The sequence below is a fragment of the Oreochromis aureus genome, linkage group 10 (assembly GCF_013358895.1).
Source record: "Oreochromis aureus strain Israel breed Guangdong linkage group 10, ZZ_aureus, whole genome shotgun sequence".
In the NCBI taxonomy this organism is placed as follows: domain Eukaryota; kingdom Metazoa; phylum Chordata; class Actinopteri; order Cichliformes; family Cichlidae; genus Oreochromis; species Oreochromis aureus.
The window spans coordinates 29,027,588-29,041,120 of record NC_052951.1 but is presented as its reverse complement, the minus strand read 5'-3'; the positions used below and the strand labels follow the sequence as shown (position 1 = coordinate 29,041,120).

Genomic DNA, 13,533 nt, shown 5'->3' with positions numbered 1-13,533 from the left:
TGATCAACCCATCCAGCGGGATGAATCAGCAGTATTGTCACTAGAATCATTGCCTGTTTTTCCCCTCAATCATGTGTCGGCGCAAATTGTTAGTGATATGACAGTCAAAGTAAAATAGTACCGTCTCGCCCTGCCCTGAAATGGCCTGCTGTTTTTTATTAATTGACATAAGACAAAATATTCTGACAGATAAAAGCAAAAAAAAATTACCCTTTACTAGAAAACCACTCATTCCCCAGATACTCACACACACATTGAGCAGATGTTTCACTTAATGGGAGAACAACAGGAAGAGAATTCAATTCAATTTGGCCCGGGGTCTGATAGGACATCAAGTGATAGAGGAAAGCGATAGGGTTTCACATCGGAAGCCCATCTGTGTCCGTGCTTCCCTTCAAACCCACCTGCCCCGTGATGTTGTTAGGCTGAAATGAGACAAGCACACCCTGATGCATCATAGGCTGTAATCACCTTCTTAACTGAAACCATAAGGGTTCGGAGTTGAAAGCAAGGGCCAAGGATTTGTTTTGCTTAATGGCATTTGGTCCTTGTGTTGCAATTGTGCAGTTTCATTGCATTTAAAGGAGATTATAAGGCTTCTGGGCAGTATTCAGGTGACCTTCACGTCTAATATGAAAGCATCAACATCTCAGCGAGGGTTCACGGTGCTTAGGAGCTTGCCAGAGGCTACAAACCATTGTGCCTTTGGAAAACCATACTACCATACCATACAACAGTTTTAAAAAGTTACAATTTTAAGAGAAAAATCCTTTTTAATTTAATGTCAGCAACACATCTCAAAGAAGTTGAGATGGAAAAACTGGAAAAGAAAGCGGGGCTTAAAAGAAACAGCTGCAGGAACATTTTGCATATAATTATCTTAATTACATGCAAAAACAGGTCAGTAACATGATTGGGTGTAAAAACCAAAGCATCTAAGAAAGGCAGAGTTTATCAATGTGCAGATCTTCACCAATCTGCAAACTACAAATTGTGGAAGAGTTTCAGAATATTGTTCCTCAATGTAGAATGATGAGTTTTAAATATCTCATCATGTACGGTACGCAATATCGTCAGAAGATTCAGAGAATCTGCAGAAATCTCTGTGCGCAACGGACAAGCCCAAAACTCAATATAAGGTGCCCGTGATCTTCAGGCGCTGCAGGCAGCACTGCGTTAAAAACAGGCATGATGCATATCTGTCATGGAAACCAGTGCATGGGCTCAGGAACACTTGCAGAAATCAGAGTTCACTGTGCCATCCACAAATGCAGGTTAAAGCTCTGCATGCAAAAACATAAGACATGTGGACATGATCCACTCAGTTAAAACTCGCGTTTCTTTTTGGAAAACATGGGTGCTGCATCTCCCAGACTAAAGAGGAGAGGGACTGTTTGGCTCTGCATCTCTGATGGTATGTGGGTGCATTGCTCTCTATAAAACGCAGTTTTAAAGGTAGCAGGTGTGAAAATCGATGCTTTCCCAGCAGATGAAGTGAAAGTGGGACTTTCCTTCTATAGAGATGGTGGTCCAAAGAAAGTTGTTATTAAAATTTTGAAAGAAAATTGGTTGGGGAAATCCCCCCAAATTTGATAAAACCATCAATTTTTGCTCATTTTGAAATGTTAGAGGTAATATGAGAAACACCTCTGAACTAAAGACTTGTATCTAGCAGCCAAAACACAAGATTCAATATCCCTCTTTCTGACTTGAACCAACAGGTCGATCTGTGAGGATGCAAACCCTGTTGTTATTGGCTTACTCACACTCACAATGTAAGCAAGCTGTTGGAGTCACAGTTTTACCGTAAATGGGGAGAGGCTGCAGGGCCTCTCCCCATTTAAACGAACAGATGCTGGAGAGAGAAGCAGTCAGCAGCACCAAGTCGGAAGCGAACGGCTTTAAAAGCTAAACATTAAAATGAGAAACAAGCTGGAAACCAGTTTGTTTTGGGCTGTTTAGCCAGCAGCGGGTGCTTGTGGAGCACATGGAGACACATTTCTTTAAGTGCCTTGCTCAAGGCCACTTCAGCAGTAGTTTAAGATCCAGTGGAGAACGTTATGTATTAAAAGTCCCAGCAGGTCTGGGGATTCAAGGATTCTCGGAGCTCTAGGCTCATGCTGCCTCAAGACATAGTAGGATAGATGGAGCAAACTGGTGGGTAATGCTGTTCCAATATCTACTTACTTTTTAAAGACAGCAATAAAATCATATAGAGCTTTAAACGGTGGAGAGGTAAAAACATACACTTTGATATTAAGGTTGGCAGGCAGACTAGGTGTGGATCCCCATACGTGAGGCGCATTTTATATTCCTTTCCTGAGGCTAGGATCAGTAGTAGGAGCTGACAATTTTAGTTTATCAGGTGACCTGTGAAATATACAAAAATGCTGGGAGATCTCTGTGTTTGGACCCAGGACAAAGAACAGATGGGACTCTAGCAGAGAAGCCCTTAAGAAAGTCTGCGCATTGCTGTGCGCATTTGTCTCTTTAAATGTTGATCAAGAGAAGAGCGGCTCAAAAAGTGAGACACGCATTCCTGTGAGGTAGAGACTAGACTTAGTCCCTAAGTAGCTTCTCTCATCATTATACTTCCTCCAGCCCTCTCTATGGCTACAACTGCTCATTTGTAAGTACGGGATGTTTCTCCGGCTGTGGCTTCATCTTTTGTTGCCCCCACTGTTTGCCATTCAGTTTATGAAGCCCACACACACACACACACACACACACACATCCGTGGATCCTTCTCTCTTTTATTATGGGAATTCCAGGCACATGTGAGTGAAGCTGCGAGCCAGCCCAGATACCCCTCCCCCTCTTGCCGGTACCCCTTCATTTTCATGGATTTCTCATGGGGCTAAAGCAGACGAAAAGAGGGGGAGGAAGAGGGGGAGGAGAAGGAGGAGGAGAAGGGAAGCAGAGCTAGGCTAATTCATCAATAACCTTTACCTAATCCCTCCCTTTCCCGTTCTCCTTCTTACTCTCTCTCTGCCTAGAGGCATTCAAGCAATACATCCATCCCCCACCTCACACACACACACACACACACACACACACACACACACACACACACACAGAGTCCTTATAGACACACTTGCATGCACTCACATAAGAGTCTGCCTGAACAAGTCCAGAGAGAGAGCATGAATCGAGCTGAAGAGTGTTTTTTCTTTCACCTCTGTGTGTGTGTGTGGTGTAAGTCGAGTCCTCAGAGGGGCTGTGTGTCTTAGCTATGACCCGGAGCTAAAATGGTGATTATAGACTAGAGACTAGGTGTGGCGAGATGGGGCGGCGTCAGAGGCTTTGTCTATAGTTCCGTACAGCCCACCAACCGGGAGGAGGCTCTGCCTATCTATCAGAGTGTGTCCCGGAGCCATGCACAGTCTGAGATTGAAAGAGCTAAGAGCTGCTGTGTGGGGCTGAACCACTCTTAAACCAAGACCTAAGCCACAGGGAATTAGACAAGCACAAGTTCAAGAAGCTCAGTGGAACCTTTGTAGCCAGAACATGACCAAGTGAAGAACTGCAGGAGCAGATTGCTGTTTTTATTTTTATTTATTTTTTTATTCTTGAATTCAGGCTTCTTTTGCAACACACATGAAAAAGACTTTCTAAGGAGCTACCAAAAAAGAAGAGAAACTTCTGTGGACTACTTCCAAGTAACACAATTGTTTGAAGAGGCTTTTCTGTTGGGGAGTTCCCAAAATATCCTCTTGATTCTGCTTTTTTCCCACATTTAAAGGATGAAATCTCAATGATATAACCATTTGGAATATGGGACTTTTAATCTCTGATTTGGACCATGGTAACAGGCAGCTATGTTTCTGTGCTCAGCTCTGGGTGATTTTGATAAGTATGTCCCATTTACTCTCTTTGCTGTTTGTGATTTTGACCTAGATTAATTTTGCAGTGGTGTCTTGGGTGTTTTGTCAGGTATTCGCTCATTTCCAAGACCTTGAAGAGTTTTGAGTTTGGTTTGTTCACAGGTGTTGCTTCAGATTAATTGAATCCAAACACTCATGCAACATGTTTTGCCCAAGACAAAGATCACACGGGGTGCAGCTTCTTAATGCCGACATGTTTCAGTGTATAACCTTTGCTCCGGATGCTTGACAGCAACCAGTTATCATCTGATTAGTGTGTTTTGACCTCCTCCCCTTTTGCCCCCTCAGCTGACTCAGTAGACCACATTTGTGTCTCTTCCTAATTATACCATATATTCATTGACAGACACACACACACACACACACACACACACACACACACACACACACACACACACACACACACACACACACACACACACACACACACACACACACACTCACCATATCGTTCTCTTTTTTTTAAAAATTTGAAAAAGCTGGTGTTTTCTTTCACTTTCAGTTCAGGAGTTTTACCTGTTTCGCTTTGTTTGAAATTAACTTTTGAATATTCTCCTTTTTGCTTGCTTGTGAAAGCACTTTGTACACTGTGATTTCAAAGGTGTTTTATTAATAATGTGCAATATTATTATTATAAAAATGGAAGCTGCATTTAAAAGTTAAATCTTTCCTTTCTCCTTTCTCTCTTGCAGCTCTTGCAGGTAAAATCTCTCCAACCAGCTCTGATGCCCTGAGTTCGTCAGCAATGACAGCCAGTCCTTCACCACCCAGTGTGTACCTTCCTGCCAACTTCAAAATGTCCAATGCACAACTGGCCTTCTTTTTGAGGGAGGCTCAGATCACAGGACAAACATTTGGCGGCAGCACCAAGAGCGGCAGTAGTCCCAGCAGTGGAAACCCATTGCAGCGCTCTGAGAGTTTCGTGGTTTTCCAGACAAAAGACCTCCCCGCCATCAACATAAGCTTCGGGCCTTTTGCCCAGGACCAGGCCCTGTCCAAGGAGTTGCTCCAGCCAGCTAGTCCTCTGGATATTCCCGGCCAACTGACAGTCAACTGGAAGGTGCGGGCCTTCATTGTCCAACCACGGGTCTTCTCCAACAACCCCACAGTCCAGGTGTTTTTTTATATCGCCGGTCGTGACTGGGACGACTTCAAGGCTCAGGACAAGCTACCGTGCGTCCGTCTGCATGCCTTCCGGGATGTCCGTGAAATTAAAACCTCCTGCCGCATGAAAGGTAACCTGGCGCAGTGCTTGGCCCAACTGGAGCTTCCTCCGTCGTGGTTTAACACCAATGTAGCCCCGCTGGGCCGAAGGAAAGGCTCGAGTGACGGGCTCTTGGATGGGTTAAGTGAGACCCTCCAGGCTGAGCTATACTACACGCTACACGAGCCTAACCTGGAAGGGGAGTGCAGTAAGGGTTCAGGTCACGGTGGTGGTACTTCCAGGGGAGAACCTCTGTCACAGCACCCCCTGCTGCGCATCGGAAGCATCAGCCTGTACCAGGCCAGTGAAGAGCAGCTGCTGGTGGACAAGCAGCTAGACAAGAACATGTTCCTCAGGCTGCCGGAGAAGCCCCTGAAGCCTGGAGAGATCCTCAAAATCTTCCTGTACCTGATGCCCAACTCTACTATTGAGCAGTTCACCCTCAAGTAAGTGTCCTTTAAAATCTGTTCAGATGCTCCGATGCTTTCAGACTCCTTGTTTCCATGCCGAGTGTCACATTTATTGTGATGTTGACACATCTATATTCACAGCAGAGGCTCAATCAGCCTCCATGCAGTCATGCATATAAGAATTATTGATGAATAGATTATTTTCTTGCTTCCCGGTATATCTCAGCCAACAATTTCCTCCCTGTCATAAATTGACGTATTATATGTCTCTTTATAATAACACTCGCACCGAATCATCTGCAATTTGTCCAAGGTTTAAGCTTAGGGCAGCATGACTGTCTGTAAACAAAGCTACAGTGTGAATGCTGAGCACCAGTGGATAGGCTTAAAGGAAACGTAGGATTTACATCTCCAAATAGCCCTCAATTAATAGAACACAATTACCACAGCGATGGATGCATTCATTACAGTCTTAATAACCAGCTTAATTCAAAGCAGCATTATTAGACGAAGGCTTTTTACATAACCTCGGAATCAATTGCAGCATTCGATGACAGCATACGATCACAGTGTACGCAGAAGTGCAACCAAAGTCACCCCATTCCAATCCTCACAATATTCTGTTTCAGGCTTCAAGCACATGGGTTACGTGACCATTTATGTTCATTTCAAGTCTAAAGAGACAAACGAGGATGTAATCACACATTTCATCCTTCTCATTAATTTCGTCTTCACTTAGCCAAATGATGTGCCAGCACTAATTAAAGTCAGGTAAGATAAAGAGAAGAAGAGAGGGTTAAGCAGCACTGTAAGATTCACCTTCAGAAATGGTGGCCTCCAGCCAAAGAGTTCTTCTTTTTTTCATCTTGTATGAATAATTTGCAGTGAACTGCTGCTCCGAGCAGTTTGTGTTTAAAGGCCAGGTAATAGTTGTAGTTGTGGGACACATGCAGAGTTGGCTTCTGCAGTACACTATGCCATTTAATGCTCGCATACAGTACTCATTCTACACGTCCGGCTCACTGCTGGGAATAAAACACTGACTAATATATAAATGGATGTTTAACCACGTTTTTGTGTCACCGTGTATGTTAATGCAAATAATATTGTTTTATTATTGCAAATGGATTCTTAAAAGCTTAATTTTATTAACATGTAGATGTTTGGAGGCACCATGAGGAAAATATTTGGACGTGTAGATTTGTAACTTTTTGCTTCATTACAAGTGACCCCGTTCACATTTTCTGCGTGTCTTATATTGCCATTCAGACAATTACTGTTACAAAAATACATCACTCATATAAACAATGGTTAGCGATGAGCATGCGTGATGGGACTAAATAGTTAATGACACAAGTGTCCCTCACCGCCTTCCACAACAGCTGCATCATCCTCTGCGCTCCTGAATTTGAGCTTTTCCACTCTCAACTCTCTTAAAGTTTCTAAATTTCACCATTTGCCTGCAGGAAAAGTGGAGAGAGAATGTGAGGCTTAGCAGGACTCTGGTCTCTGTAGCTCTTAGCTCTGCTCAGTTGTCAGCAGAGTATCCAGGATTACAGGAGATATTATTATATGCATTTGACAAAGTCTGATTTTTCGCGCTTGTATGTACGAAGAACACCAGGAATGAACACAGGAACGTTGACGAAACACTAAAGATGATTGAAACCTAAATTAACCACGTTAAGGTAGATATTTGCTTTTAATGAGCTATAATTAATTAAGCCTCAGTAACACAATTACTTGTATAATTATGATTTTTCCTACAGTAAAATGTCTTTTTTGACTCAAACAGTGTCAGTTGATGACATTTCTATAGTGAAAAGCAGTACCATTATACTGGCAACAGTAATCCTTTAAAATCCTTTAAAAGGACAGAAACAAAAATTCAACATGTCTGATTAGGGTATGTTTATGATATTTTTATATTTTTACCTAAAGAAATTTAGTTAATGATCTACTTAACATAATTTTAGTTACCTTTATTTGGGGAAACGCAAAAAAATGCAAAAAGCAATTATAAAATCATTTCACTGCAGGGATAAAAGTTAGAATAGCTGTAGTTGTGGAGCACACATATATAAATGATGGTAGCAGTAGCAAAAATACCACTGCCCACACACATTGTCCATTTCTTTCTACCAGCTGATGTGATTTTTGAAACCTGCAGGAAGATATCTGATGAACCCAGTGATACTGGCATATTTTTATAAAACGAACAGAATAGTTAAATTCTCAAATTGTGATTTAAGGCTTTGGAGCTGATGTCGGTTTCTATATCTGCTAACAGCTTGTAGCCAGACAAAAATGAGCTATTTACTCATGAGTCCCACCTCCCCCCCTGGAATTCCAAGCATTTCTTTTCACACCATAAGAGCAACACTTACTCTCTTTAAGTTCCCCTCTCTTTAAAATGTATGATCTTATGTCACTTACAATAGGCTTGCTTCCATAAGGAGCCTGCGTGACAGTGCTAACTTCTACTGCTTTCATCTGGATTACGAAACAGTTTCATTAACAGTTTCAGAGAACAGAGTAACTGTGGGACACTTTCAGTCAAGATGTGGCGTAACAAAGTTACAGTAAGACTTTGTAATATGAGCCGAAGCTTTGTCATATTCCCTTGTCTCTTAAAACATTTAGCTGAGCGTGTTAGCATCCATATACATCTGCAAGTCTTCGGCAGCCTGTCTGTATGAGCCCAGCAGGGATGGAAATGAGGAGTGATAAAACAGAAGAGCTAAGAAGGCGACGAGGCCTGGAGAAGAAAGCCCAGTGTGAGCCTCGTGAGCGACTTGCCTCAATAGGGTGTGAATTCAAGAGTTGTGGAAGTGAACTGTCGAGTCGTCCCAGCGCATCGAGGAAAATTATTAAAGATGCAATAAGGAGTGTCTTTAAAGATGAATCAGGAGGCCTCCTCTCCTCACTCTCCCTTAGCCATTCCATCGTTCCTTCCAATTATTCTCCTCTTCACTTGTCCAGCTTTGAAAGTCTTTGACTTGTTATTGCAAACGATGGCATGCCAGGCAGAGACGGGGGAGAGACGGCGGAGAGACGGGCCACTTGTGGAATCTTCCCTTGTTTTCCCGCGGCCGCAGCGGCGCTGTCAGGAACGTGCAATGTGTGTGTCGGCGTGAGTGTTTGTCATGCAGTCGGATAGGGAGTAGTGGTGTGTCAAATTTAGTTACCATGGCAATGCAATAATAATATGTGTAGCCGTAATGCTGTCTAGCATGCCCTGGTGTGGGCTGACACTGCTTTTCTAGATTTGTTTTCCTTTCATTTCAAGTGTCGTTTAAAAATTTATCTTCTCTTTTCACTCGTAAATTGATAGTGGCATCATTTCTGTTATACACGACAGCGTTTCACAGATAATGACTTTTCAATCGCATTGTTTTGGAAAGGATCTTTATCATATACAGTACTAAAGTAATGTTCTTAGCAGCAAAACTTGTGTGACAACCACTAGTTAAATATTACAAAGCCCAAATCCCTTTAAAACTACATGAGAAAAACAACCAACAGGAAACCGTATAAACCCGACTGAACTGTAAATGTGCTGTGATGTTACGCTGTGTTTAGAGTTTGAACAGTGACAAAGTTTAGCTGGAAATGGACAGCCATGATTGAGAGTCCTGTAGCGAGATGCCAATACTTTACTGTAATTTAACAGTGACGTTTTCCTACTGTGGATATTTTTTGGTGGTAAACAGTTTCGAGCACAACAGTGGTTCACTGAGTTTTTCCACTTGTTAACAATGGTGGAATTGACTGTATATAATGTGAAAGGTGTCATTTGTAGTAACTGGCCCACAAAGAAGCTGCAGCTTACAGACATAGTCCCTGTCCGCTCATTGTTTTGCATTTCTGGCTGACAAAAAGGCTCTTTTTACACTTTGCACACGCCACAGAGAGTGGCTCTTAGCATAAAAGCTTTGTCTCCACCACACAGTAGACAGATAAAGTTGGTGAATAGCTGTGGATACAGTGGAGCATTTCGTAGTTTAAGAGCCAGTCTTTTTCTCTGCGGTGAATCGCGTTCAATTAAACCACAAAAGTTCTGTTAAAAATGACACAATGAGTATTTCAATGAGCCAACTGCAGATTCCTCTGACAGATCATTGAAAACACTGGGAAAAGCTTGTGTGTTATCATGAGCTTTTATCCCCGTCTCCGTTAGGTTTGCCATCTGTGAACATTGGTAGGTATTTTAATTTATTTCAACTATAGCTAATGAAATGATAATTATTTCCATTTTGCTTTGCCAAGAGCTGCAGCTGGTGGACAGCCAGAGATATTTTATTCATTTGTTTATTCATATGGACACTTAGTTGCAGGATGCAAAGAGAATCGTGGATGTTGCGTAACCTGAATTAAAATTCTATACGACAGCGGCGAGGTCACTGCTTGCATATAAATGCAGTCAATGTGGAGCTGCCAATTTTTATTTTGGTGACTCACTGACATTTTTTGCCCAATAAACAAATACGCATTGCAGTACATACACACACACAACTGGAATCTTCTTATCCTCATCTATGTGCACAGTACAAGGCTCTTGGAAACCTTGCAGTACTCCGGAGCCCTGGGTATAACATGCAGTATTCAAATGCCCTGGCTCCAAATAAAGGCTGGAGGAGAGAAAGCACAGTGGAATCCAGGGAGAGTGACCCACATTCAGAAGCAGTGGCTTCATCCCCAGCAGCTAGATGGCTACTTGCGCCTTGTAAGGAACACGGCAAACTTCCTGACCTCAGCCTCTGCTTCCTGCCAGCTCTGCGGTCGTGCTCCGCTTCTTGTCCCACGTGTCGTTGTCGCTGTCAGTGTCAGCTCGTCTTTTCCCGACGCTTTGATGGGAAATGTCAGGACCTCTCGCCGTGGATCGTGCACACGTTCAGATCATATGACTGCAGACGTGATGCTTCTGCCATGGGCTGTTCTGTCAGGACACATCGGGTGACACGGAGAACCGCTGTTTATCAGCACTCATCTCTGATAAAAGAGGCGGAGGCCAGGAGAATCGTCCTCGCCTCAAAGTGCTTCCACTTTTACAATGACAAGGCAAAACAGCCTTTCTTATTGGGCCACGCAGAATACAGGCTGCACCGCCACTGCTAACGCTGCTCGATTCCTTCCTTCTTCTTCAAGTGTGAGCATGTTATTTGAGATCGAGCAGTGAGAAGGGGAAAGTATTTACCACCATCAACTTTAAGTCCTTTGACACAAATCTCAAAAGGGGAATGCAGTGCATGTGCCAAGATTTTAATGAAATGAGCTGTTTTAACTTGAGTTAGTTTTTAATGCTTAAAGAAAGTTGCATGAGTCAGCTCTCTGTGCCGGGGAAAGTGGAGATATTCGTGCAGGTTTATTCCAGTGCTTGGCTATTACTAGAGTAATTCAACCCCTTTCTAACCTTGAATAGGCAAGCTGAGCAACTTTGATTTGGAAATTCTTGTTTATTCGCTTGAAAGATTCCTACTTTAAATCTGCTGAGGACATTTCTGATATGCTCAGCATGTTGCCGAGTGTTTGGTTGGTTTTGAGACAAATAAACACTGACCCAGGCACAACCATTAAATTAGACCAACTCAATGCAAAACCGCAGAGTTCATCTGGGTCAATTGTAACCTTAAAAACTCATTAGGCTTTCTCGCGTTGTACCAATAGCTACATATTCATCACTTTTCCGCCCTATCAGTTCAGCCTGTTAATATTATTCATTTTTATTAACATTTTTTCAGATTAGTTGAGAAACGTATCACATTCTCATTTGGGCACGCTGATTTATTCACTATTATAAAACCAGTGTCTTATACATCTTAATCATTAATCTCTTCAATCCTGCTGGGCCCAAGGGTGGAGAAGATTGTTCTGTGCCGCAGAAAACAAAAGCAAATATCCAAGCCCAATAATACATCAGTTTGTAATACTGACATGTGGAGTGTGGGATTGTGTGCAAAATATGGGACAATACCTACTTTTTTCTTCATTAATCTCACAGTGAAACCTCAATAAGTAGTTTCAGTAATGTATCTACTGTATTTCTATACTTTAGTAAACAGATAAGAGAATTAAGAAACAGTAGCTCATAAACAACAGCTCTCTAGTCATCCTTTAGTTATGTCGCATTAATAAGTAATTAATGAATTTACTCTTATTTTAGTTGTTGCAGTACTAGAAATTCAAACGTGATGCTGATACCAAGGAAAGTACTTACACAGTACCATGGATGGGAGTAAAACATGGGCTTAGCTTCTGGGTCAGAAATATTAAGCCAATGACGTGTCTTTAAAATGTGGAGGCTCCCAGAAACACTCTGACTCCTGTAGAGTCTATGGGAAAACTTTCCTGATATGTTTATGGGTCAGTCACTCCTTAATGGGTCATACTGACAAACAAATTAAGTCTCCTTTGTGAGACATACTGTGTTTCAAAAAGGAGAACTATCTGTGGCACTTGTGACTTATCAATTATAAGTCGTTACCTGGTGAACGAGTAATGTTAGAGTCACACCCACGCGTCACATCTGGGTTTTTGAAACCAAGGTAATGAGTGAAAATGCTCATCTCCAGGCTTTCAAAACAGGATTTCAGGAAACAACGGATCACTGGATGAGATCTTTGTAGCTACATCCCTCCTTTACACCACGTATAGTGTTGACTGGGATAGATGAGGACACACTGTTGGGATCAGAACTGTTGCACATTTTTTTCTCCATCTGGATACCCTCAGCTGCTGTCTGTTGCTTCAGGTGTGAAATAAATCCAAAGAAAGGCAACAAACTTAGCTCCTGTTTGTAAAATCCTGAATTACGCTGTGATTAGCAGTTAGCTCCTTAATCTGTCAGACATTGTCTTCTTCACAAGTTTAGTCTGTGTTAGATGGGAAAACTCAGTCTGCATGGCACTAGAAACTAGAGGCAAAAGGCTACTGTCCTGCTTTTGGAAAAAAAAATCCTACTTGGCATATATTTATTCTTTTTTTTGAAGAGCTGCTATGAGCTGTTGTCTTATTTGGCATGGGAAGAGCTTGGTTAAGGGCAAGGTTAATGGTAACCGTAGGTGTCGAATCTTAGCTGAGTGCAAAGGGCGTGCTTTAAGATGAAGTCTTCTTTCCTTTAATCGACAAAACCCACACAGACTGTTTTGTAACTAAAAGAAAAGTAAGCACAAGGTCAAATATTATCAATGACAAGCTTGTAGAACCAGAACTTTACCTCTCCAAGTAAATCTCAACTATATGCGAACTAATGTAGTAGCAATATTATTTTGTGTGCCCAGCAGTCGTAGAGTCCCCGGTCCCTCCTGTCCATGTGCCAGAGAATCTCTGGGCCAGATACTTAACCCCGAGTTACCCCTGATGTGTATTTAAATGTTAGATAAACAAAGCATTGAATGAATGTGTGATTGGGTGAATGACACTTGTAGCAGAAAGTGCTTAAATTTAGTAATAAGGTGCTCTATATATTTCTATATTCATTGATTGCAGTCTTAAAAAGGCATTAAAAGCACTAATTGTGATTTCTGAAATGGTGCAGAAACTATATAATGTTTATGTGGTATGAAAATCACATTTCATTGTAACACACTTTTACCTTTAATGTCAAGGCGAGTGAAGAGGTTTTCTGTGCATTGTAGCTTATCGATATCTCCTTATATGGTAGGTTTCATTTGATCAAAAATCTGTTGGTGTAAAATATGAATAAATAGAGACAGGCCAAAGGATTTTCTGTGCTTTTCTCCAGTGCATATTTAAATATTGCCAGATCCTCCTGCAGAGTGTTGGTTTATAGAGGGAACCTGGGAGACAAATTGACAAAAGCTCAGTGCTCCTCATTTCCTCCGTCTGCAAGGTAATCAAACAAGCATTGGCTCAGGTATGAAAAAGGGTGTTTTTCACTTTACTGCACAGGCTTAAGTTAACTGTTTTATCTTTGTAAATTCATTTTCCCGAGCTTTTAAATGAAAGTGCTTTTAAATCTTTGGACTGTCAAATGTGTGTGTGTGTGTAGTGCTTCCAAACACATTTCATTGTT

General features: G+C 41.9%; 1 protein-coding gene across 2 annotated transcripts in view; it reads left to right on the top strand.

The window, feature by feature from the left end:
- Nucleotides 1-13,533, top strand: part of tmem132e (transmembrane protein 132E) — a 431,641-nt gene that overhangs the window by 291,032 nt on the left and 127,076 nt on the right. Inside the window, exons 1-2 of one of the 2 annotated variants that reach the window (XM_039618560.1) lie at nt 3,363-3,853; nt 4,577-5,534. In XM_039618560.1, the coding sequence (XP_039474494.1) occupies nt 3,775-3,853; nt 4,577-5,534 (1,037 nt within the window). In that variant the 5' untranslated portion in view covers nt 3,363-3,774. Of the gene's footprint in view, nt 1-3,362; nt 3,854-4,576; nt 5,535-13,533 lie in introns of those variants that run through there. The other variant, XM_039618561.1, reaches the window with a different exon arrangement.